The 26,664-nt window shown below is 46.4% G+C and overlaps 1 protein-coding gene across 4 annotated transcripts in view; it reads left to right on the top strand.

Annotated features, from left to right (window-relative positions):
• The first annotated feature begins 720 nt into the window (after positions 1-720).
• The window catches only part of LOC134552292 (uncharacterized), a 46,296-nt gene continuing 20,352 nt past the window's right edge, over positions 721-26,664 (top strand). For 2 of the 4 annotated variants that reach the window (XM_063400848.1, XM_063400846.1), the window contains exon 1: positions 721-1,206. Coding sequence is in view for 1 of the 4 variants with exons in the window: in XM_063400849.1 (XP_063256919.1) it covers positions 1,160-1,206 (47 nt within the window). In the remaining 3 variants the exon portion in view is untranslated. Of the gene's footprint in view, positions 1,211-26,664 lie in introns of all 4 variants that reach the window. The other 2 variants (XM_063400847.1, XM_063400849.1) reach the window with 2 other exon arrangements.

Here is a 26,664-nt window from a genome sequence, read left to right as displayed (position 1 = left end):
AGTATAATCGGGTGTTCAACATACAGAGTTGAGGGTTGCTATGCTATTTATTTCTCTCCACAATCAATTTTCTCTGCAGAATTTAGTTCTTCTCTAATTAATGTCCTCAAACAGAAACAATGCCTTTACTTAGGCTGGATCACTTAACAAAACTCATGAATGTGAGCAATTCTGATCAGGACCCTCCTTTTAACATGTCTCCCCAGTCCAGAACTTGCCTGTTTAGAACGAGATGAACACACGCACACACATGTAAGTCTGGTAACAAGACCCAGCTCAATCTAGCATTACATGATAGAGCCAATGTGCTGCGGCACTTAATCCTAGAAACAATCAACATAACTATTCATTTGCCAAGTCCTTACTAACTGAAAGGCAAGAGGTTCAAGCCGTCATGGTTATCCCTAAAATAAATGGTCAACTACAATAGTTGTAAATGCAGGATACAATTCGTTCCTGTGCCCAGGAACAGGGATAGATGGAGGCGTTACCACTGCCTTGGCTTTATTCTCACAGCAGCTCCCCTCTTTCCAGAGACACTGCCCGTCACGTGTAAGAGCCTGTGGAGGCTGATGCAGGAAGATAGTCAGGAGAGTCACCAGAGCCGTGCGGGCTGTAGGACAAAAGAACGTGCGATCTGTGACCGGAGATAGGGACTCCCGAGGTGGCCAGTCTAAAGAAAAGCTACCGGATATGGAAAATGAGGGATCCCACGCACCGTAAGAGGAAGCTGAGGGCTAATCTAAGCCCCGCTCGGAACTGCCCGGCACTCTGGGGAAGGAGGGGCGCAGGGCTGGGGAGAAGGGCGGGCGCCGACACACGAGCGCCCTAAAGCCGAGGTGCGGGGCCGCCTCCTCCCGGCCCCGCGGGGACCCCCCGGTCCGTCCCCTCAGCACCGCCCGCTCCGACCCCGCGGGGACGCCCTGCTCTGTCCCCTCAGCCCTGCTCAGGGCGGGGCCCTCCGGGGACCCCCCGCTCTGTCCCCTGAGGACCTCCCGCTCTGTCCCCTCAGCCCGCTCGGGGCGGGGCCCCGGGGCCGGTACCGCTCCCGAGCCGCGCCCGCCGTTGCCGTGGTGACGGGCTAAGCCGGGCCTGCGAGCGGCGGGCGCCGAGGGGCCGGGCCGGAGCCGACCCGCGGCTCGGCGCTGCCGGGGCGGGCATGCACAACAAAGGCGGTGGGCGACGCGTCCCGGGCGGGCTCCGCAGGTAGGTAGGTGCGGGCGGGTCCCTCTCGGCAGCCAGTCCCGCAGGACGTGTCCCCAGCGCCCTGCTGTGAGGGGAGAGCGACCGGGGAGCGAGCTCCTTCTTCATCCTCAGCCCCGGCCCCGCCGCACCTTGCGGGCGCGGGGCTGCAACAAAGGCAAATGGCTGCATGGCGGGGAGGGCTGCGGGACCGCTCATGGAGCGCTTTATGATTTATCTGTGCGCGGGATCCAGCGGGGCCCCTCGGGTCGTACCGGCAGCTCGGCGCCCTGCGCGGAGCCCGGGAGCGGGGGATACACGCGCTTCCCAAGCCCTTCCACACCCGCCCCGGCTGACACCTGCTCGCTGCCGGGCTCCCGCATGTGCCCGCAGCCCGCTCTCGCTCGCTCGCTCCCCGCTAGCGGCGGGGGCTCCGCTGGCGCAGCGCGGGCCGGAGCGCTCTGCCCGTGCGCTGCTCCGGGCGAGCCCGGCCGCTGCTCTCGGCTCCTGAAACTGCACCGCGGGGACAGAGAGCTTTGCGGGCGGCAGGATAGAGCCTTGGAGATGCCTGGGGGCTTTTTACCCTGTGCAAGGTGGGATATCGTGTGCTGGTACGGTGCTAGGCTGAGTTCAGTCGTTGGGAAGGGGTGGCTGGGCAGCACCTGGCTCTTTAAATCTGCGAGGTCGCAGTGAGTCATTTCTTAATTAATTAATATGTGATTTCAACTCTAAGACGCATTCTCCCAAATTCATAATAGGTTTTGATACTTGAGGTGCTGGCAAGAGGTATAAGTTGTACTGCATTATTGAAAACAGAATTCCTTGGAGGAAAATCTGGAAAATCTGCTCCAAGCATTTACATTTAGACTGCAGCAAAGCAGCACTGGGTGCATCTACACTTTAGCCTTTCCTCATTTCCTAGTCATTGTTGCACTGAAAGGCATTATAAACAACTCAGCTTGTTTGTTGGTATTATAGTAAGGCCTGAGGGCTTGGTAATGGTTTCTTTCACTTGTGGCTCTCAAAATGCTTCACGGACATCAATTTAGACTGGGAATACTGCTGCAAATCTGGGGAGGTTTTATTGATCCCATTTTACAGATGAAGGAGCAGATAGAGACCTAGAAAGATTTAAGTCAAATCCAGAACCTAAGCACAGATTCCAAATCCCCTATTTAAGGTGCTCTTCCACACCTTACTTTAAAAAAATCACCTAATTTCACTGGCTGCTCCATGAGATGTTTTGGGCACTGTCAGCTACGGACGCTCTGGGATTCTGAGATACTGCTCTTGCATATTGCCAAAAGTGATGTGCCTTTAGTGCCACACTGTTGAGAATGATGGTTTCCGAGTAAAGCAAGTCTCTCTTACTTGGTTTGTACTGAGGTAGAACCCAAGAGCTCTACCATGAACAAGGCATTGTGCAGGCAGACAGCAAAGCATGCACAGAGCTGATGAGCCAGATACAGAAAGCCTGGGTGTCTGCTATGGTTTCTCTGGTAGCCTCCCTCCGAAAGAGATACAGTCTCTCCTCACTATGGGTGTATTTCCAAAAGCAAAATAAGTGATTCCTATTGTGACTGCAACTGTGAAGACTCCTGATCCTAGCCTGGTTTTTGAGTCTGTCCACTTTCTTTCATGGCCCAGACAGGAGATGGACTATGTTTGAGATCTGGTTCACATCCTTATGCATTGCTTATATTGATCTCCTTTAAGGCCTTTAACCAGAGAACCCCAGCTGCAGTCTCAGATTTAAAGCTTGCCTCTGTCTGTAGAGCACTGTACAAGATAGCAACAGTAGCCCCAAAGCATTTGTAAAATTTTAAGCTCCTTAAGCTTCATCTGTGTAAGAAAAGCCTACTGCAGACTAGGTGATGATGCACAGCTCCCAGTAGTCACAGAGGAAAGGGTAAAGAATGCTTTTATGGATTTTCTGAGTTTATTATCCATTGCGTGCTTGCTGAGTCTGATTTAGTCTAACAAGATAGTCTGGAAATCCCAGTTTCTTAATATTTAAGTTTGTAGGAGATCAAGTTTCACTTCGAATACAGCTCCCCCAGCCAAAATGTTACCCCCAACCTCAAACCCCTCAGTGCTGCATGTGCAAGGAGCGTTGCTCATTGATAGCACGCAAAATATGACATCAGAGTTGGTTTCCTTTCCAGTGTTTCAGAGGACAGTTCTTTTAGAGGAGAGACAGCAAGCATAGCTCCAGGGCCTCCATAGCTGGGCATCAGCCAATTACTGTCATATCAGATTAGCTCTGTGGCACGTCAGCACACATTTGTGTTAATACAAATGCAACATGACTGTTCCATAGTATTGATGGAATTATTGTGTTTACAGCCCTATAACATGACTAATTGAAAGGGAGGTTCTGATTACAAAACCATGGACTTCAAAGGTGATTTCTTCTGCAGCTTTTAAATGGGCCAGTTTGGAACTAAGAAATTAACTACTAGAGGATATAACCCAGGTTTTATTTTCCATTGATTACCCTTTCGGCAGGTTCTTAGGGAAAAGATATTGTTTTACAAAAGAAATAGGAAGATTTTAACAGGTTTTTTCCACCTTGCCATGATCCTGTTGCAATACAGCCTGTGCTGCTGCTGTAGCTGCTTCTTGGCCTACGACAAAAGCTTTAACCTGCCTGTGCTCTGCAAGAATGTAGCCCTTGGAACCAGCCTGGAGATTTCCTCAGCTGCCACTGCAGTGAGCACATTCTCCGTGTCCAGAGCAGCTTGGCAGCAGCAGACGTGGGTGTTAGTGAGATGAGGAAGCATCACATGCAGCACTCCTTAGCCAGAATTGGAAGATGTCCACAGCGTGATGAGTTTCCTGTTCCCATGTCACCTGCCAGCATTCAAAATATGCACCCATTTGTCTCTGGGAATAAACTGGGCACCCCTGGCCAGCATCTCCACAAGTTTTGCAGTCCCTGCTTCATAACTAGCCCAGTCTGAGCTTCCATCTGTTTTTCAGTTTGCAGCGGCCCTCACAGCTGGTTCCTGGCAGCCATTATCACCTTCCAGCACAGGAACAGCTTTAGCTCTGAGTCCTGGGAGGATGGACAGGTCTGTCAGGATCAGTGAGATAAGGAAAAATAACAAAGAGGTAGAAAACAGATACATGGGCACAGAGAGGGAAGGTGGACTGAGAATGTATGTGACAATGAGTGAAAAATGAAGTGACAAGTGGGAGTCACAGACAAGGTGGGATGTGGAGGGAGTCAGGGAGCTCTGCAGCTTGTAGGAACAGGGTGAGAGATCTCTTCTGCCAGGGACAGATTGCATTACAGCTGCCAGCCCACTGCCCAGGCTTCAGAGCTGTTCAGCCAGCCTGAGCCACTGCACAGGGCCGTGCAGCATTTGTTATTTTCCAGACATCCTCCTGTGAGTTGCAGCCACAAAGGGTGAGTGTCTCCGGTAACTCTGCGGGACTGCGGGGCTCAGTAACCTTGTCCTCAGTGCCATCCCTGCTAGGGAAGGGCCCTGGGAAAAGCAGAGGCACCACAGCAGGCACCAGCATCAGCTACATGAGGAGGAGCGATTTGCTGCTCAAGGACAGAAAGGACAGTGGGAAGTCTGTGATTTCAGGAATTAGTTATGGAAAGCTGGGATCCTCAGGCTGAGGTAATAAGAATAGCTGGAGAATTAGGCAATTCCCATATTCATGAGCTGACAGACTGCAGTCCCTTTGCCAAGGCTGTATTAAATACACCAAGGGGCAGAGGAGTTTTCTGGCTTTGCTAACAGCTGCTTCAAGGTGAAGCACAAGGGGAAAAAAAAATCTCCACTGTCTGCTGATATTCACTTTGCCATCCAGCATCTCAGGGCTGTAATAACTCAGGGCCCTTTACAGACCTTTTGGAACCTGTGTTTGAACAGTATCTTCACATTCTAGAAATAACTTGTTTAGGAACTCAATGGTACCTGTTCTAAGGATTTCTCCCCAGAAAGGGGCTAAAGGTTCTAAAGCTTTTGAAGGAAACCCTGTCCTAGGTGGAAAATCAAGGAGCAGCAGTAATTTCTTTTCTTATAAAGAAAAAACATGGCTTTGTGTTTTTAGCTAGAGAGAGTGTCTACGCCCTTGCCTTCTCTGCTGTTGAAATGCTTAAAGATACGTGTAAGCAAAAATCCATTTTTCCTTTGGGATATGAAGCTTCAGCAGATGGTAGTGGGAGTTTGCAGGCTCGGTTCTTTGTCAGTGCTCGCAGAAGCAGCCTGACACTGCACTAGCTGTGGATGCAATGCTAGGGCTGCTCCAGTCAGACACTGTGCAGCCCATCTTGTGGCTTCCCTGGCGTCTGGGAGCAGTACTGGAAGTCTCCTGTCAAAAGTAATTTGTTTACCACACAGCAATCCTACTGTTTCTGTAGGCATGTTTAGGAAGCCAGTTAGCAACTGAAAGATGACAGTGGCTTTGACCACAATCAAGTGATTCACAAGACTCAGACTACACACAGCTGAACTTTTCATGCAAGGTTCTTCCCTGAGGAAAAAGGGAATTAAAGACCCTCAGACGATGAGCAGAGACAGCTCCATTCAGCACAGAAGTGATACACATTAGTTTCTAGTGTCACAGCCTGTTGGAGCTCTTGTGTCAGATTTATTTGCTGGCTTCCTAGCTTGTTGAAAGGATAACTCGCCTACCATTCCCTCTACTCAAGTCCTTGCTTATCTTAAGGATCTTTACATCTCAAGCATCTTTCTCAATAAATACACCTTGCAGAGAGGTCTAGAGACAGAGCAAGAGGTCTAGAGACAGAGCAGTGGATCAGAGTTTGGCTGGAGCGGAATTAGCACTAGCCATGGCTGGTACTGGATTGAAGCTGAGCCCCCTTGACCAACAGGGTATCAGTGCCTGGAGATATCAGTCCAGCTCTGTGCTGAAATACAGCTGTCATTCGCGGTAGTGTGACTGATCCTTCCAGCCTGCTTCTAGGAGTAGACAGAAGCAGCCCCATCCAAGAGGAGGTCTGTCTTGAAAGACCCTTTCCAAGAAAGTGCCTTGTAAGAACTGGGGAGGCAACTGCTTCTCATAAAGGATCGATAGAGTTTCACTGCTAATCTGTGCTGTGGTAGTTTAACCTGAAAAAAGCCCCTCAGGCCTGAACTGAGACCTCTCAGTTACAAGCAGATGAGAGCGCTCCCTCAGGAGTCCTGGTCTGCGGTACTGAACTGTTTGCACTGATGTGCCCCGTTTTTTACCACAGCTGTTGCAACAGCTCTGTTCTCTGTGGACAATCAGGGCTCAGGTTTCCATAACACAAGATAACCTGTCAGTAAGCCCCAGGGTGGCACTTCTCCTCCTATTTAAGGACTAGATACAGCTTTGGAAATTGGTGCTTTATGATTGCAGAAACCAAACCTGCAGTGGGGAGACCTCACAGCACAGGACTTCAGCTTCCCTGAAAGCTCAGTGTCACTGAAAACAAGCATCAGCCAAAGTCACAGAAGAAAAAAAGAATGAAAAAGAAAATCTGTTTTTGGAAGAGTAATGGGTAGGCCATGGACTCCTTTGTACTGATAAGCAGCCTCTGAGCTGATCAGCTTTTTAAGATTAAGGTGCATAGCTTGCTTGTGTGATTGGGCACTGGAGTTTTGGAACACCTTCCAGCACGTACAGGAAGAGTCAGTGTCTCATTCCTGGCTCTGAGGACCAGGTCTGCTAACTCAACAGCCAGTCCTGTGTCTCAGAGAGGATCTTCTGCCCTTTATTCTGGGTTCTGTTCTTACCTGGGTACCACAGAGCCATGTTCCCAAGGGAGACAGTCATTGTTTTTCTGTACAGTGCTGCGATGTTTCTGGTCACATGCAGACAGTGGAGCAATAACTCTGCAACACTTTTTATTCTGGCTCTCAGCACACTCAGGCTTTTCTTCATTACAGCAGTAGCAAGGATTAAATCCATAAAACAGAGCTAACCAGAAGCAGCTGCAGGCACTAGCATAGCCCACAACCACATTAGCAATCCTGATCATACTTACAACAGAGCAGCATGCAGTAGTGCATACCTTAGGTGGGTTTTTTTTGTTTGTTTTTTGTTTGTTTTTGTGTAGGATGGCTTTTGACCTCCATAGGAAGAAGATCCCTACTCCCCCTGGCCTGTCCAGAGGGATGAGTGTCAGAAACTTTATTTCCTCTTTGCCAAAAAGCCATTCTTCCACCTCTATCTCACCTCCTATAAAGACTATCAGAGCACAGTCCCTTTTGAGTGAAGAGATAGATCAAAACTCCAGTTATACCTCAAGCTAACACTACCTTAAAGAGCAATCCCTTGGAAGAATATATAAATGTCATACAAATCAACTCAAAGTTGTAATAGGAAAAGCAGATGAGATTTATATATCTGGAGGGAAGGTTTCAGATGGAACTTGGAAAAACGAGGGAGGTTGGCCGCTAGATAGATACTTATTAAAGGGCAGATTTCCATTTGCTTTCCTCGCTGGATTGTTTTGAAAGATGTGAGCACCTTTTTTGGTGAAACGTTGAAGCACTTCCATGATAATATGGCTGTGACTTTCAAGGTACTGAAGACTTTTAAGAATGAGGCTTTTGTGCTGTTCCTTGGTGAATCTGAACATGGTTACAGATGTGGATATGTGTTAATAAAGTGGTTGAACTTTTGAAAGGCATGCTGAGGTATGGGCAGGTCAAGTGAGACCTCCACTTTTCCAGACAGTGAACAAGATCATGGTATACCTGGAAACTCTTAGTCGATGGTTCCACCTATAGGACCACAGTACACCAATTTGTAAAACAGCATTAACAATCCACTTGGGATTATCTCTGTATATTACCATAAGTATTGTATGGTGAACATGTCCATGGGGAAGAGCCCTCAGCAGCACTGTATGTGTGCAGACTGGTGTTTGCCACACATGGTATTTAGTAGCTGTATCATCCTGCTGACACTGGCACAGCTTCTGTAGGTGGAAGCTATGTACAGGATGGGGTGACAGGAGATAAGAGATTCATAAAGGTGAAAGCTGGACAAGCACGCTGAGATGAAATCTCTTGCTACACTACACACCACCTATAGGACTTGCCCATGTTGATTTGTTCCATCCAATGCCTCCCTCTTTTAATGGCAGTTTCCAGCTCCCAAGCCCTGTGAGCCAGACTTTGCATTTGCAGCCCCATGCAACTGGCTATCACCAGCAGTTGCCTCTCTGGGTGCCAGTGTGGCAGTGCACTGCTGCCTCACGCTGCATGCTGGGGAGCTGGACACAATGCTGTGTGCAGTGATGGGGAAAGTGCTTCCTGTGCTTCACACATCTCCTTCCACTCAGTGGGAATCAGGTGCTCAACTGAGTCACTACAGCACCTCGGCTGTGGGGTAGTAGGGCCTCTGACAGGGTCAAGGTATCAAAGTTTGAATACTGAATACAGTGAATACTGCTTCAAGTTGAATTCCTGCCTTATAGCACAGCTCCAGCTCATAATTAACACAGGACTGGAGCAGAGCTGTAATGTGAGTGCAAGTGGCTGTGGCCTTGGGGCACATGATAGTCCTCCTTCAGCTTCTTCATCAGGGATGTGTGTGGGTCAAAGGATAAGGAGTTTATAGGAAGGCACAGAAAACTGGGTTGAGAGTCTTATCAGGCAACAGGGTAGCAGAAGGTGCTCTGTGGCAGGAAAAGGTGTTTCTTTAGCATCTAAGAGCATGTGTAGCAGGGATGGCTGTGCTTAGGCATGGGGAGGAGAGAGGAGTGCACACAAAGGCAGCAGGATAACTCAGGGGAGCAGGGAACAGGCAGGATGAGGTGACAGCAAGAGCACACGAGTGGCAGTTGTGTATTGGCTTGGGAAGTCCTTGAGTGGGAGCCCCATATACAAACGCCTGGAGCTTTTGAAAGTCAGCACATCAAGCACCAAAGCAGCAGGTGTGCAGCATGACTCCACATGAGGAAGAGCAAGCAGCAGAATGCCTGGCTCCTAAAGAGGTTCTGCTCTTACCCTGTCCTATCTTCTCTGCCCATTTTGCCATTCCTGCTGCTGTTGGAAATACATAGCATCTGGAAAAAGCAATGCTGTTGTACAGTGCTTTTGGCTTCAGGAGAGTTCCTACAGCATTGAATTCGCCCCATAGATTTTAATTACTCTCCACTGTGATATAATGAGAGCCAGTGGAATTGTACTGATTTTATATCCTTTTAATTTGTTATGATGCTCTGGATGCAGATTAACTTTCCCAGCTCGATACATATTATTGATTCATCCTGGCTCGTGTTGTGGTAAATGGCTTGAAGAGGGGGCTGATTTCACTGTAGCTTCTCCTGGTAGTTCTGTACCCCACACAGTGTCCTCCTCACACCGGCAGTAACCAAAATCAGATATCCTTCCTTGCTTCCAAGGAGGTTGTTTACATCCATGTAAATGAGGGTAAACACTAGCCTATGGTACTGCATCTCTGTATGCAATAGTGCAGGTCTCCCAGCTGCCTTTCTGTTTGATGTGAGGACAGATTAGTGGTCATTTGGTGCAGATGAGCCTGCTCCTAGGCCCAACACACAGGGATGGTCCTCACCAGCAGGAACTGTCCTGTAAGCAGAGGAGAGCTGCAGTCAGAGGTGTCTTCCAGCAGTGCTCTTTCAAGCACACAGCTGTCCAGGAAGCCTTTGGCAGCAGGCAGCCTCCTGTCCCCATGCCAACATCCCTGCTGAACATGGCTGGTGGCCACAAGGTGGTTGTGGGGGCGTGGAGCAGCAGGAAGATGCTTATCCTTGTAGCCTTCTTCCCAGGGAGGGAACCTGACAGCAAAGCTACTTGTGTGGGACTACACCCTACTGAGGGATCCTCCTCCACTTTATTTGGGAAAAGACCCAGCACTCCTTGATGCAGAGTATCTAATGTCTTTTTTCCTCTACTCTTATGTAACTGAAGTTAAGTTATAATGGGGATGAGAAAGTGAGCCTGTGTTCTCTTAATAAAAAACCCTGACAGAGGCTGGGATCAGGAGGCTGAGACAGTGTCTTGCGGCTGGTAACAGGGATGACTGCAAGATGATCTGCAGTCTCATTAGCAGGACTTTGCTCCACAGGCTCAGTGACACCTCTGGCCCAGTGGAGCCAGGCTGGGTGTGCCAGTGCACTGGTGCAAGTGCATGAGCAGCCCCAGCCAGGAACCACCTGCTATCTCTGCACCACACAGCCTGCTGCTCCCAGCTGCTGGTGGTTTGCTGGGCCTGGCTGCAGACCTGGTGCTCCACCTGTTTGAGTCAGCTCAGAGGGCAGTGCTTGGAAGCAGTAGGGGTGTCTCCTGTCCCCCATGATGTTCCTATCCTACATCAGCTTGGATAGGAGAGATTCAAAGAAGAAAGGCACAAGTTGGACTCAGCAGTTCTGCATCCCTCCACGTGCCAGCCCATAGGCCCGGACTGCAGCAGGAAGCCTGATGTTCCAAGGCTCATCTTAGCAAGCTCCCTCATCCTCAGCCATGCTCAAAACACTACTCTGTGGTGTTCTAACCTTGTGTGTCCTTAGAGCATGAGACCCCTGTGCCCCTCAGCAAGTCCACAGGGACACTGACTGCATTGCATGAGGTCACATCACCAATCAGAGGCCATTGGGTGTCCAGATGCAGTCATGGCACTGCCAATGAGTAGTCCACAGATCAGTGATTATTGTCTGGTTGCTGGTGATGGTTATCAGTGCCTTGGAGCAGAAAGTGAACCTAGGCCAGAGTAGCTTTGCCTGAAATTAAAGTCTGAATAGTCCCTTCAGATATGAAATGTCACTCGTTTCTCTTGCAAAATAATCCACCAGTTCTGTGGACAGCTGTAATGCACAGGAACATGTGCACTGACCCTGCATCAGTGGGCAAGATAAAGCAGTGAAGAGGTAAATATCAGTTGGTTGTGTCACATAGCTGACTTAGAAGCATGTATGCAATTAAAGCAGCCAGGCAATTAACATCAAAAAAGTTGAGTCTGGTCTTAACCTAGTGCATGTCAACATGACTTTTATAGCTGCAAAGGAAGCCTCAAATTTATCTTAGTGGGTTTGCCCTTGCACTCTTTATCTCCATCTTGCAGAAGGTGCATTTCCAAAGTTTTCCGTGTATAATTTGTGGAAGAAACATGGTGGCAGCAATCTTCCTTAATCTCCAAAGGCATCCTGAGCGCCTACCTGCCAACATCCTGCTTATGTGGGCCCCTGAACAGTGAAGAACTCTCACCAGCTTCATGGAAGATACTGGGCAAAATATTTGAAAAAATGCTTTAAAGAAGATCAAAAAATAGCATTAAGCAGAAAAACTGGGGTGAATTGGGCCACAGTGAAAAGTCAGATCCAGAGGATTAGATCTCAAACGTTATCATCCTAGGGAGTTTGGGGCAGAATCCTGCAGACCCTCAGCCATGGACACCTATCATGCATTAGCCCAGCAGTGTCACTGTGTCCTTGTACCTGGTAGCACTTCCCCAGGATATTTGGCAATCATTCAGCAGGAGCAAAAGCCCTGGGGCCTAGTGATTCACCAGAGAAGGTGCTTATGCTGCCTTAGGCAGAGCAGTACAAATACACATTTTTGGCTTAATTCCACCATATCATTAGAGAAAATAAAAAAGCTTTTAACATTTCTTTTTCTTTTTGCTGTATGGACAAAGCCAGGTTTCACACATAGCTGGGCCATCAGTGGCACTGAGTGTGCCTTCAGCACACCACCACCAAGGGCAGAACTGGGAGAAAGGCACCTTTGCTCTCTCACTTGTACCTCAGAGAAACAAATGTGTCTCTTCAGGCAAGTTACAAACTCTTTTGTGATCCCAGCCCAGCCACTCTAGTGTCCACAAAATTCTAGCCAGCTCAATTTCATCTATTTTATATCTCTTAGGTTAAAAAACCTATGAAACAACAAACAAACTTAGGAAAAATATCTAGGTTTTCCTACTCTTGATGTATACCATTTGCCTTCCTTTCTGCCTGGAATAAGTTGCTTTGTGCCCTTCTATAACTTTTTTCACTGTTTAGGCTGGGGAGTGAACTCTATCCCAGCTAAAACCAGGTGTATGTTTGAACAGGCTTCAGCTTCTACCCTTCCCCAAAAGGATTTGCATTGAAAATGCAAATGGTCTTTTAATATCTTTCTGAAGAAAATGGGATTGTATTGGAATGGGTAAAACTCTTGCTTCCCTACTTCTGTTGCAATCCCTACCTCACAGAATCACTTGAAAGGAAACAACATTTCCTCCACGATTTGTGATTTTGTGGTTTTAGTTGTTGGTTTGGGTTTTACTACTAATAAAATCCTTTACTCTCACCTCCCAGTGGGAATTCCCTGAAGTACTCTTACCTGCGGGTACCTCAGGGATGATGCCTTGCATAGGGAAAATGCTATAAATACCAGCTGGTCTCCTGCAGGAACAAAGCAAAGGAAGCCACACACAACTGCTGTTGTCTGGCAGGTCAGAGGGGCACCATGCCCCCTAAACCAGCTCCCAAGGCATTGTGCATCAACACTAGTCAGGTGCCTTTTTGAAGAAAACAGATGACTGTTAAAAAAAAATGCGAGAAAGAAGGAGAAGTAAACAATGATGGAAGATCAAAAGCAGCTACAAAGACAGAACCACACACAGTTATGCTGGTGGTGGGTAAAGAGAGGCAGGTATGGGTCATGGACTGGTCTTCTGAAACAAGAGTCCTGTCCTTGCCCACATACCTGCATTTCTTTGCCATTTCAGGGGGGAAGGCATTGTGTCCCGCAGGGCACATGTCTCTGGGCCTTGCCAGCTTGTGCTCAGACAGTGGCTTGGAGCTCTTACACTTGAGCACAGGTCTCATAATTAAGTTAATTTGAAGTAATTACACTTCAGTTTTAGGAAACCTTACCTGACTTTCCTTGGTTCTCAGAGACTGCCAGGAAAGTTCTTGCAGATGCTGGAAGGTAGTTTGATTTTGGCCTTTTACAGGTAATAGAGCTGAAACACAGGAATTGGAGTGGCTTGTCTCGGGAGATCAGGGACCAGACATCAGTCTCATATGTTACCAGGTTACAGTTTGTTCACAGCATCTCCCACTCTGCAGCTGTGAGAGTTACAGTATTTGCTTCATTCACACACTTCAGAGTGAGAAGTCACAACTTCAGTTTGTGGCTTCTCCAAAGGATCTTAACCAATGTCCACAAAAAGCTCAGGAGTGTAAATCAGTGTCCTGTGACCTCCTGCAGAAAGGCTACCAGAAAGCAGGAAGAGAAAGTGCTGCCTCCATTTCAAGGCAAGGGAGAGTTGGCTTTAATTTTTAAAACACTTTCCGAGTGATTGATGCAGCAGTATTTTTGGAGAGGAGAGGAGAGGAAACTGTCCATCTTCTGATGCTATGTCAAATGTCTCATGATGCCAGTGATACATCAGAGTGCCTTTACCAACATACTTCAGACACTTGAGGCCTGGCTCAAATCATCTGCTCTGGTTGAAGCAGAAATGGCATCTGAAAGTAAAATCTGGCTTGAGGAAATCAACAAGGCATCACAGTCTCTGTATTTACTAGGATCTTAAGTCAAAGGCTGTTTTGTGTCCAGCTGTCTTAATAATCATGGGGTGCTGTACCATCCACACCTCACAAATTCCTGGGTACCTGGTGGGGAACAAAGGAAGGCAACACAAACCAAAGCTGGAGCTGAGAACAGTACTCCCTGTGAGGCCAGTTTCCATCATCACCAGAGAAAGAGAGAAAGAGATGGACTTCAGGGAGGGTCTATAGCTGTGGATACCCCATACTAGCAGGTGGGAAGCCAGAGTATGTTCATTACCTTAATTGTTTTTTCCTCTTTGTTTATTAACTACAATTCTTCTGACCTCTGCAGGAGGACATAAAGGAAGACGAGTATCAGCCATCTTATTACAGTGCCTTATTTTGCTGCTGCTTTACATGTTTATCAAAGGTTTTACCATTAACATCAGTGGAGTTGAAAAAGAGTTGTTGGTTCATCAAGTGGCACCAGATTAATTTAGCAGGATTCTGTTCCGGGGCTTCTGACATGCTTCCAAAATCCAACCCGGCCACTGCCCAGGCTGTGGGCAATTTGATTCTGCTGGTGCTGACAAAAGCCCTGAGCAGCAGCAGAGATTGCACCACAAGATCTGTGTACTCAAAAAATGGTGCTTACTTCTTAGCACACCAGGCTGATTTATTTTCGAGCATAATGATCAGAAAAGCAAGTCAACACCCTCAGACATCCCTAGCTTGTGGTGAATATTGAAAACTAACCCCGATTCCAGTAAGAATTGTGAAAAATGGAGCCATTATATTCTGCAGAAGTTGATGGCTGAGGCAGAATGTTTCATGCCCTGGCAAATATCAGTGACATTAGCAGGCTGGCTTCCATTTGAGAGACGTGGGTGATTTTCGCAGCTGGATGGCCTCAGCACCAGGAACCAGGGCCTCTCACTTCACATGGAAAAAGCCCTTCAATCTTTAGCTAGCCAGTTTTTGACTTCATCTTATTTAAAGATTTTAAGCACTGTGCAGTGCTAAAGAGGATCTTGCTGAGCTCCTATTACCTCAGCAGCAGCTGATATGTAATGAATTATTCAAGACTAGCCAGTTCCTTCATCAATTTTAATAAATCAAGTTTTCCACCATGTTCTCAGCAGTGCTGCCAGCTGGGATATGATGATGTAAGCCCATTATTTCTTGGGGCCTTTTTCATTTGATCCAGGTTTACATACCTGAGGGCCTTGATAATAAGGCAGGGATTAGCAGCAGACAGTGCTAACTTGGGGTAGATCTACAGTGAGCAGAAGAGACAACAGAACTCCCCCATCTCTCAGGAGATCACAAAGCTCTGTCTTTGCACAGGGAAGATGGCTTTGCCTCTACAGAAACAGACTCAGCTGCTACATGCTGACCCCCTTCAGGCAGATGGCCTGGACACCACAGCAGCTGAGGCATTTCCCATCTTTCACACAGACTCACTCTCCTGGAATTGTTCCTACATCTCTAATACTTCTCCAGAGCAGGCACCCTGTGATGTTTATGAACCAGTCCCATTTAGGAAGCAGCTGTGTGGATCAGCCATCAATGTAACACATGCACCCATTGCCCCACACAACCATTAATGCATATACAACTATTAATGTAAACACAAGCAGCATCTCTCCTGCACTGCAGACATCCTGTCCAGGCTGCAGATAAACCTCTTCACAGAGCAATAGTTCCCACAGCAAACACTGAGCTGAGCTGGTGAGTGTTGTAAAGTGTCTTTTCATGAGCTTCTGCTCAAGCTCAACAACAGAAAATGCTTCCTGACACTGAAGCGCTTGTAGCACTTTCTGTACATCTCTTGAATAGACAGGATCACACTTCTCTCTGTTCATTATCAACATCAAAATTGCTCATTCTGTTTTTGCTTCTCTCCTGGCCACACAGGAACCAATTTCATAATGGAGTCAAAATCAATAAGGTGCTCTGTGTCCCCTGTAGAATTTATTTTTATTACATTGTCTGCACAGCATAAAGAGGTGAGAAAGATGGAAACGGGTCTTTCTCTTCTCCTCTGTAAACTGCAGGTCACCCAGGGTGGGGTATTTCTCCAGCCCAGGTCTTGTAGAGGATTTAGCACTTACAGTCCTTATCCTTCCTGTACACAAGACATGCAGTTTTTACTGGAGATAATCAGAGCATTCAGCCCAAAGCCATTTCTGTTGTGGCTGCATCCAGCTCTGACTCTTCCTGTATTCAGAGAATTTCCATTGTCATGAGGACATGGTCAGATAGCTGCACTTTACAGCACATGCAAGGAAGGCAGAAACTCCACAGGTGCTTTTATTATCATTTATTTTTGGAGAGGGAAGATGAACTGCTGAGGAGGAGAGAGGCTGGGCACAAGCAATGCTAAGAATGAATTGTTCACAGTCCTGGTGATAAATTCAGTGCATGGATTAGTCCATGAGTATCCAACCTGCAGCATCTCTGTGATGCATCCTCTCATGAATGTGCTGCTTCTGAGGCATCCAAGCACAGCAGTTTATTCACAGAGCTGGCACCAAAGCTCAGTATGATTGATAGATGAAGACTGACCTTGCTAAAGGAAGGTCACAATGATGAGAGATTTATTAATTTGCTCTTTAGGGATGGACCATAAAAGAATAGCACCTAATTGTGAGAAGTATGAGGGTGGCTCCTCACAGTGTATTAAATAGCAATAGCCATATATCTGTGTTTCAAGCAGTGGAGGGATGTCTGCAGATCCTGCACCACTGTACCTGCTGACTCTTCACGCCTGCCTCACGCAGACATAGGGCTGTTTCCCATGCCTGAGCCATTCCCCCTGATCATCACACCCCCTACGTCATTTTTGGAGTTACATCGTGCTGCTTTTTGGACTCAAAGTATTTCAGCTCCTTTCTATCATCATTTATTCTGAATCTTTTTAATTCTCCCTATGTCTTTTCCCCCCCAAATCAGTTTTGTGCAATTCTTAGCTTGTCATTTTTATTTACAACTTTCTACTTTCCTGGCATTTACACACATAACATGCTTGTTTTCACTTTCCCAATAAACAAGAATCCTATTTTTTTCAAACCAATATATTTACTTTCCTTGGCCACAAGGTTGTGGCTATTTGAACATTTAGGGGGAAAAAAAGTTCCCAATTATAATTTGAATTTTTCTACTTAAATATCCTTTTATTACCTGGCTCTGTTGTTTTCAGCTCACTGAAGCTGATGTTTTAGAATTGTAATGGGGGGTAATTGGTTTGCACTGGGCTCTGTTTGCACACAGCAAATGTAACTGTGTAGTGATCATTGGTAACTAAGCAACCAGTTATGTTTTATTTCTGTGATCAATTCCTTGCTATCTGTCAAGATGAAGTGTAACACAGCATGTGTCCACAAGGGATACAATAATTTGTGGAGTTAAGAACCCGTCATCTAAAAGACTAAGAACAACAACAGCACAGGGCCCCTGGCTTACTTCTCTGACTCTTAGAGACATGGAACCTTTTCCTTACAGTGCATGGGAAAGTTTAATGGTCTTAGAGGCTTGACGCTTGAGGTAGAAGTTCATTGGCTGCCACATTTTATTCCTGCAATATTCAGGCAGTGACAGCCAACCTCTATTTACCCTTTATATGTTACAGCAAATTGTTAACATTCAGAGGCTTTCTTCACTAGTCAGAAGGCCAAGTGTGACAGGCTTGAGTTGCTTTGCTCCTACATCTTGGAAGGTCATCTGGCAGTGATCACTGCAGGAGAGCTTCAAAAACTCTTGATTTTCTACTCACTCATTCCATGGTAACATTTGTTTCTTCTGTTTAGCTGTGGATAATACCAATTTCAAGGGCTTGGAAAACTCCTTGTCAGGACGCAAGTAAGGATGGAGATCTCCAGGAAGGAAGGTGAGGTAGAAGCCAGACAGCAGAGCAGCTTGAGACAGGAAGCTTGGAAAAGGGGCACAATCACACTGCACCTAAACAGGAAGGGGAGAGCAGGTCCCATGATTGGATCTTTTTTCATCCAAAAGGCCTTAGAGAAACCTGTAGCTCCAACACAGCTCTGAAGTCACCCAAGAAGTAAAGCCAAGCAGGTCAGAGCACGCACACACACACAGTGTAAGGCAAGGAAGGGCCAGGGCAAGCGCTTAAATGCAGCTCCCAGGCCAGTGGGTGGCAGGAGAAAGGGTGGAGGTCCCAGATGGGGCTGGTCAAGATAATTAAAAGTAGCTGTACAACATTCCTCAGCTTAAGCTTGGATCTGTTCTGCTACCCAAGTTCTGTTGCAGAGGGATCACTAGGAGACATTTCATAGAAAAGAAATCCATTTTAGCTTCATGCAGGAAAGAAAACGTGGTCCATCTGGAGCAAGTTGTAGCAACTCTTCCATCACTGTCTATCTACAGCAAATGTTGCATAGTGCTTAGGAAGAAATCTTTAGAAGCTCCATCTCCAGACTCAGTTTGCAACTTATCCTTGTTGCTGCTTGCTGAAAGGAGCCATATGGATTTTGTACTGAACATTGCATAAATGCTAATATGCAAGTATATTTAGAGGTGGCATATGGGCATAGTAAATGGAAATGAGTGGGGTTTTTGGTTCAGATTACACAGGCAAGTTCAGTGAAGCAGATGCACCAGTGCGTTAATCAGAAAGCTTCATTATCTGTAGTCCCAGATTCAGATCTTGATTGGGGTTTTTTCTACACTTGCTTATGCTGGCTGACTTTGTCAACAGTACTAATGTTTGCCAGCACATGTAGAAAATCTTGAAGACTTAAGCCATTGTAAAAAAACCCCACCACAATATACAGTCTGATCTGGGTTATGCTGTAGAACAGTCAGAGATGGCAACCTTTATTCTTTGGGGTCCTGTGGGTACAAAGGTGGATGTCAGAGTTATTTGGATCAATTTAGAAAAGTTATGTTGTAGTCTAGTAGCTGACAGAACAGCCTGCTATAGCTAGTAGATGTAGGAGATTGTTTTACTTTTTTTTGAATCCTTCCAGAAAACCAGAAAATCCTGGGTATGTAGGAGTTTGTGGGCTTCAGTCTCCTCGGTCAGGGAGGGTGACACAATTCATACTGGCACAGTGTGTCACAGCTCCTGATGTGCCTGCCCCAGTCAGGGAGCAGGAACTTCCCCTGTGCTCAGCTAACAGGTATTTGAGCTGGATCTGAAAGTTCTGCACTGAGCCCCATCTGGCATCAGACGAGCTGATATCTGCATAGTAACTGGCTGTGTTAAACCATCTCCTACTTTACTCTTTTTTATTTCTTCAGTGTTTGGGGAATTTACTCATAGAGCCTCAAGCAAAAAAAAAAAAATCCAAGTTGAGCAGAGATGGAAATTTTTCTTGAAACTGTAGATAAGACATCCCCTTTGATGATAATTCTGCAATTTTATCTGCTCTGATTAAAAGGTTAATTAGATTTAGACCTCTTATGTACAAAGAAAAAATGACAGCATCCTGACAGATTTCTACAACTTGCTCAGAGGTTATCTTACAGCTAATCCACTATGGTCACTACAGTCCCCTCTTCTGTCACAGCCTGATGCCTCTTTTTTACAGCCTCACCTGCACATTAAACAGAAGCCATAAAGCCTTTTGCCTCTGGTCATGCCAGATGATGAGTCCTTTCTAAAGCCTACTCACTGCAACGCATGCATTTCTCTTTGCACAGGGAAGAAGTTAGCTTTGAAAGTTACCCGGTCCTATGGAGGCAGGTGGGAAGATGGATTATGTTGGCAGCAATCCATCCATCTGTTCATCTGCCAACACTAATGTTTAGCTTTTCAAGCTCCCAGTTGTCTTAAATAATGCTGACCTACAGGGTCTGGGGTGGGAAATGTCACATAGCTCATTTAGGCTTCCATTTCTTAAGTGGTAATTAAACTTTCTGAGATGTTATAGATACATGCAGGAATTGTTGATGGACAGTACTTATGAAGTTGAGGTTAAATTCTTTTCTGAGATGCTGTGTTGTGTGAAACTCTCACCACAATGTTGGCTGCAGCATCTCTACTGTATCTTCTCAGAGTACTCCCTAAAAAAGGTGTTTACGAAGGATTCATGTCTGTTTCCCATGAGGGATTAGATGTCTGCATGGACATTGGTTCCTCTCTTTTGACTGGTATTACAAAGTTGTATCAATAGTGTGGTTTTGCCTCCTTGCTATGCAGCTTTGGGTACATGTGTGTACTTTGTGATAACCACAAAGGCTGCACACATTGGGTGCTGTGTTATTGGAAAAAAAAAAAACAAACTGGCTGGTTGCCTGCAGCTCTAGCACTGCTCTGGTAAAACAAATGTGCATGCAAGAACTCTCATGAGTTACTGTGATCTGTGTCTTATTTTTTCCCAGCAGTGAAAAAAAATAAAGATTAACAAGAATGTAGTGACCTTCATTAGGCTCTTGGAATATTTTGCAAAATGGCATGGAAGTAATGATACCTAACTCAGGCTGTGAGAACCCAGAATTGGTTGGGAACTGCCAGTTTCAGACCCTGCAGCAAGTTCCTGGCATAAGGAGTGACATGGAGTGTCTTGTGATTCTGGATCCTGGGTGGGTCTTCATCACTCTTAATGTCATGGGATCTATATGATGTAGCCAATATTTAAGACTGACAGCACATGGAGAAAGAATCTGATTGACCATCCTTCTCCTTCACTCTCTTAGGAAGAGCTGCAAAATTGCTGCATTTATGATTTTCTTCACCATGTTAATGTGCAGTTGCAAACCTGCACTGCATGAAGATGCAGCTTGCACAAGGTATCCAGTACATTTGAGAAAACAAAAACAAACATTTTCTTACTGCTGGCTTTAAACAAAGGGGCACGTCCTGCCTCATCTTCCATCACCTTTTGCTATAGTGTAGGGGCTGGCAGAAAACCAAGAAAAGCGAGAGTCCCATGGCAATGTTGATAAGTTAGAATACATAGATGTGGTTAGGAACATCCCAAGAGTATATACGTTGATATTAATCAGCCTTAGAATTTGTTTCCTAATGATGACTTTAAAACATCCCCAGTAAACCATGTGTGACATGATGTGCCTAGGGGAGACTTGTGTTTGGTGAGAAATCCCATGGATCTGTACTGCCTCCAGCCTGAACTCTCCAAATCCTGTTCCTGTGGGGTCACCTGGGCATTAATCCCCAGCTGGTGTCAAATACAGCCCAAAGTGATTCTCCTGTCTTGGATATATCTGATGTGTTTTTAAGTCTCGATATTGTGATCTGAGAAACCTTTGGTGACCAGCTGTTTAGGGCAAATCACACTTGGAAAGCTGCCCTGTGGAGTGTGTGCTCCTCCCGGTGTGCTGGGATTTGTGCCTAGACATTTATCCATGCACCTCCACGTGGAGGAGCCCAGAGCTCCAGCCCAGTCCAAATGCCATTTCTGCTCAGCCATAAGCTGCTCTGGGCAGCTCACTGCCTGTTGTGTCTCTGCAGTCACAAAATTGTTTGCAGAAAAGCAATAGCTGTAAACACAGCAGAACAGCACTTCCTCTCAGGCAGAGATCCTATTTCAAGAAGCTTTTACATTCCTATCACCTTCTGTCTCCCAGTGCAGTAAACCAGTTCCTGTCCTTGTCTGTCCCTACCGGTTTGTGGTGGTACCTCCTTTCTTCCACCCATAGCACTCACAGCCCTCCATCCCCTTGCTCCTGCCTGGGGAAAAGGCAGGACACTGCAGCTGTGCTCTCCACCCAGGCCAGCAGCAGATCAAGCAGAGCACTTAGATGTGCTAATTGCAAGTCACAACGTTTCCTACAGGGAAGACATCAACTGGAGTTTTCTCCAGCCATCAGTGCTCACAGAGCCTCTCATATAGACAGTCAGGCAAGAGGAGACAGAAAAAGAAAATCCAAGTAATTTCCATAGCTAATTGAAATGGAGGGGAAGAGGTGCAAATCCAACTTGAAAGGGCAGCCTTTGCCTTTGATAATCAACTGGGAAAAATAACTTACTGGAGCATTGAAAAATATGAAACAAAAGCAAATAAATGATGCTGACAGTCTGATCAAAGGGTTTCTATACAAGAGAGACCCTCTGTCAGTGCTGGTCCAGCCTCCATGTGCTTAGGAACCTTGCTCAGTAAATTTGATAAACAGCTACATGTAATGTAGAGAAAGGAACTGAATTTTTCTCTTGGGATCTGTTCCTGATGTAAAGTGCTTTTAGACTCTGTAGGCCATTAGAACTAGGGATATCAAAAGAGGCAAAAGAGAGGGGCAGGGTAATTTTGTTTCCAGTTCCTGAGTTCACCTGGAGTCAAAGAATCTGAACATACAAATAGAGAGAAAAGCTGACACATCCACTGGATCCGATCTGCACTGGGGCATTTACTGGCAAAATTATCTATGTAATGCTATTGCTACAGATAATGCTCCCCTGTGGATATAATTCTTCTGTAATAACAGATCCAAATGAATAAAAAGTTTCTGGATTAAGAGTGCCCATCAGGTGATGGAGTGATACTTGCCTGGAGTGGTACTACTGTTAGGAGTAAAAGGTTCCTTTGTAAATTTGTATGTACTCCTAGACATAAAACAAAGCAAAAAAGATAAGAGTCTTTGCTAAGACAAAAAGCATACCCTAGAATTTGCTAATCATACTAAAATCTTCCAAAACAAGGAATCTTGCAGTTTGTGCACTCCTTGGTGGGCTTAGAGAAATAGCTTCTGTAGAGAAAGAGGCAGTTCCACTGGAGCTTTATCACTTCATTAATGTACCACCAACCTGAATTAGGAATGATTTTCCCAGAGAATGCAAAGTCAGAGAGGAATGTTATTTTAAGAAGATGGCTCCTGTGCCCAAATCCCAGGAACACTTGTGCAAAGTGAAAAGACCCAGTTGTGACTGGAGCCCATCCTGTCATTTCCAGTGGTCACTCTGTTGGGATGAAAGGTGAAAGGTTGCTCTAAACTGCACATTGTAAAATAGGAAGCTAAGAGGGAACCCATGACACACCTTCAAAGAGAGCACAGCACTGAGCAAAATAGAGCAAAAACCTACAACAGTGACTTTTCCATGCTTGAAAAAGTTCTCGAGAGACAGGGGGTTCCCAGTGGCTATCGAGGCAGCTGAATGAAATTGTCACTTGCGATAAGGCATCCCGAGAGCTGGGGGAGATCCTGGCTCTGTGCCCACTGGCACAGGTCCAAGTGATTTCACTGGAGCCGAGATTTTTACTCTGTATGTGGAATGAATTGCCAGAGTGAAGCTGCAAAAGTAATGCCTGGTAATAAAATCCATTTGCAGCACTGCACCTCTGCACCAGTCCTGCTATGAACAGGTTTGCCCTGGCTCTGGAGAACACCGTGCTGTTCTTGTAGGAGGCAGGAGAAGGCAAAAGGTGTGAAATGCCACTGAATTCATCAAGTATGTCACATAACTGCCCATTTGTGGGCAAACTCACATTTTAGTTGACCCATCTTTTTTCCTAGCTTTCCCAGGATTGCCACCAACACCAGGGACTATCCATCAATATCACTATAGCAACAAGAAGTCATTAATGGTATTCTGCCTATTGACAGTCAGAATCTACAGGGTGCTGATCTGGATGGCGAGCCATCACCATCAGTTTCAATGAGAAAGGAAAGAGCTCAGGGTCTCTGTGGAATCAATCCTTTCATTCTCCATCCTCTGCATCTCCCCAGAGAAGTCCTGCATTGTGTAATGGCAATAAGGGACATATTTCTGCCCTCAGCAAGTCCTGTGCAGTGTGTGCCTAGGGAACTGCTGCCAGGAAAAGATGGGCCTGGATTTGTTGCACAAGTAGGGATAAATGTGCCTCTCTTGGGTTTGTTTGCACGGGGATGTGGTTCTGAGAGACACTTTACATTGCAAATAAGCAACTTATCCTGTAAACCTCCAGGGAGTTCAGAGCAAAGTGGGAGGCCTGGGGGCCAGAGAAGGGGAATGGTAGGCTAAACTGTGAAGAGAGATAAAAGACATGTAATATAATTCTGCTAAATGGTGAAGGGAAATTCTCAGCAGGTGTAAATTAGCATTGACAAGCAATACTGGTTTACACCCAGCTCATGGTGTAGTCCACAGTTTAATCAGCTGAAAAGCATCAGCATCTGAAAGGGAAGGGGTTGTTTAGAGAGGCCCGTGGGAGGAGTTGAAAATCTGCAAAAAAGAAGAAAATAAATTCTCTTTGGTAGGTAGGGAAGAGCTTGTGATGTTCCTTGGGACTGATGCAAAGGCAGAGGCTGGGCAGCTGCACCAGCTCCCTGTCAGGACTCCCACTGCCTCGTATGGGTAACAGGCAGTGCTGGACCTGCTGAGGACACCTTCCTCAGCTGAGACAGGTGGTGGGCACAGTCCTGCCTGGTGTTCTGTGGAAGCATTGCCGAGTGCCTCCAGAGCCAAAGCATCAGGTAGTGTTTCCACAGCCGGCCAAGACTGGATACTGCTGCTGTCATCCACATTTCCTCATGGCACATCTGCTGGCAGTGTGACGCAGTGCCTGAGAGCTTTGGGATGTAACCAAGCAAGGTGTAGGATGAGATCATTTCTCTTCCTTACTGTCCTCAACACCTCCTTCCTTCCCTAGATCTCTTTCCAATCTCCCATGTGTTGCTGGCATGGAAGAGCTCTGTTCATCCACCTACCCTAAGCTTTGGAGAGTGCTGGAGTGGCTTCCAGTGCTAAGTTAATGAACGGAGATCAACAGAATTAAGTTGTGGGGCTTCTTTTCCCACTAATGAGGTGGGAGCCAAGGTTCATAGTGCCTGGTTGGAAAGACTGATGCAGTAAGCCACTGGTGCACTCAAAGTTTAACATTTGTGGCTGTGCTGAAAAAAACATTTTGCTAGTACAAGGAAGGGAGTAGGAACTTTCAACGTACAGCTTAGTGTTAGAATTAGGGTGTGATTTCTTTCCTGTGCCCTATGCATTTTAAGGATTAGGCTGAGACTCTTGGGACAATCTTAGAACAAGGAAGAAGGAACACCTTCAGCCACCCTGAGGGAACCAACTGCATAGGACTGTTTTTCTGTTGTTCTTCTGGGGACTGCTGGAAGCAATGTAATAGGGCATGGGAAGTGCTATGTTTTGGTGTGCCCTGATGGTCATGTATTGCTAGTTCAGCCAGGGGTATATCCACCCTTAAAGAAATCCAGCATCATGACTTAGGCCCTGCAAATCAAGAGATTAAATCATGAGTTAAATGATGATATTAAAAAAGGACTTGATTTTTTCTTTCCCATTAAGTGTGACTTGGCTTTTTACTTCTTTCTTGCCAGAAAGTGAATGAAAATGATCAGTTGAAATGCTGGTCTTCAATGCACAAAAGATGAAAACATTCAGCTTACGTGAAGGCTCTGTTGATTCTCCTCACATGCAAGGGAAATGGAGCAGCCAGCCTTTTCCTGCTACTGGCTTGATTTACTTTTCCCTGTCATTCTCATATTCAGCTGACCCATTGTGCCCTGCTTTTTTGCACTGTCCCTTCTGCCTTCCTCAAACACCTGCAGAGAGGATCAAGACAGTTTTAGATGATCTGAGGTGTAGTTCTCCACCTCATCATTTTTCAGCTGCAGACATGCTCCATCTGTGTTGCTCTTTCCAAAAGGATGTGCTGCTGACCACAGCTGGAGGCAGAGCACTGGGCTGGCAGCACTGGGCTGCCTCACAAAGGTGTGTGAGTCATTGACTGAGTGTAGCAGGGCTGGGCTGGGACACACCTCTGGCAGGGAGCCAGAGGAGAACAGTCTGGAGCTTCACTGTTGTGAAGTCACAACTGATGTTGGACCCTTTGCTGGGACTGAGCTTCAAGTCACAGCCTTAACTTTTTCTTCTCCCCACTTCCCAAGAAATAACAAATTCATTTGTAGCCATATTGGAACCATTTTCTGCAGTTAGTGCTGATGTTATGCAGAGTGGGAATTTGAAGGAGAAGTGGAGGTGCCAGGTTGTAAAGTGAGCTGACATATGGCTTTTTAATTCCCACATCTCACAGGGGGATGGGTAGGTTTTCCTGGCTCAGGTTTGCCTCTGAGAGCTGCCTGTGTCTTTGCCAGGTACGGAGCAAGGTCAGAGCCTGTGCTCAGATCATGTCTGTTCCTTGTAAGGCCAATAGTGAGTGCTGTGTGTGTATGCCAGGACCAAGGTGAGTGGTGGGCAAGATCTGCTCTGCATAACCCAAAGGCCTGGGAATGTTTGGCTCTTGGTGTCTACACAGGTCAGGGAAAACCACCTGGGTGCTCAGTATCAGCTAACTCAAGTCTAAGCATTGTCTCTGCTTGGTTATAACCCTGTGAACTCCTTCTCCAGCTGTAAGAGGGGAGCAGAGTGGCTCAGTGTTACAGACAAGGGCAGCATGTGTCAGTCAGATGTGCCCTGCAGGGTCATAGGTGCTGTGGGTGATCTGTCCCACGAGAGGACTTCACTGCAAATGGAAATTGCTTCCTCCTGAGAGGGAGTCATCCAGAGGAGCTTTGTGGTCAGCCAGGGTGTTGAGTCACTGAAAGCTTGGCAGATGCTGAGTGCTGCCATCTCTTGGGATGCGTCACAGCTGATGATGACAAGCAGCTCCAGCTGGGACACTTGATGGGGGTGTCACACTGGTGTCTCCAGGAGCAGTTGTTACAGAATCAACCCACTCAGCCTTCCTTTGCTGCAAGATGAATGTTAATCCTCTGACGCTCCAGTCCCTCTGCTGCATCATCAGTAGGACTGTTGGAGCAATATTGTCCAGGAGATTGAGTGGTGCACTGGTGAGACAAGAGGAGGTACCCTTTCCCAAAGCAAGGAATCAAGAGGGAACACAAGTCACCTTGCAAGTATGCTACCTGAAATCAGTGTGCTGGAGTGCTTGCTCTTGGAGGTAGGCTGGAAACATCATCTCATCATAGCCTTTTTGAAAGAGGAACACAAGGGGAAAACCATGCTGAGACTCAAGAAGGAGAAGCTGCTCAGACTAGGAGAACAGCCAGAAAAATTGATCAAAGGCACTGCTGCCAAGTGCACAGGTGTGTGGAGCAGTAGGGCTTCTGAGGTGAAACCTTTTATGTCAATAAAAATCATTCCC

This window comes from Prinia subflava, chromosome 6 (assembly GCF_021018805.1).
Source record: "Prinia subflava isolate CZ2003 ecotype Zambia chromosome 6, Cam_Psub_1.2, whole genome shotgun sequence".
NCBI classification, from domain to species: Eukaryota; Metazoa; Chordata; class Aves; order Passeriformes; family Cisticolidae; genus Prinia; species Prinia subflava.
The sequence above is the reverse complement of the archived record's forward strand: the minus strand, read 5'-3'. Positions and strand labels throughout refer to the sequence as shown.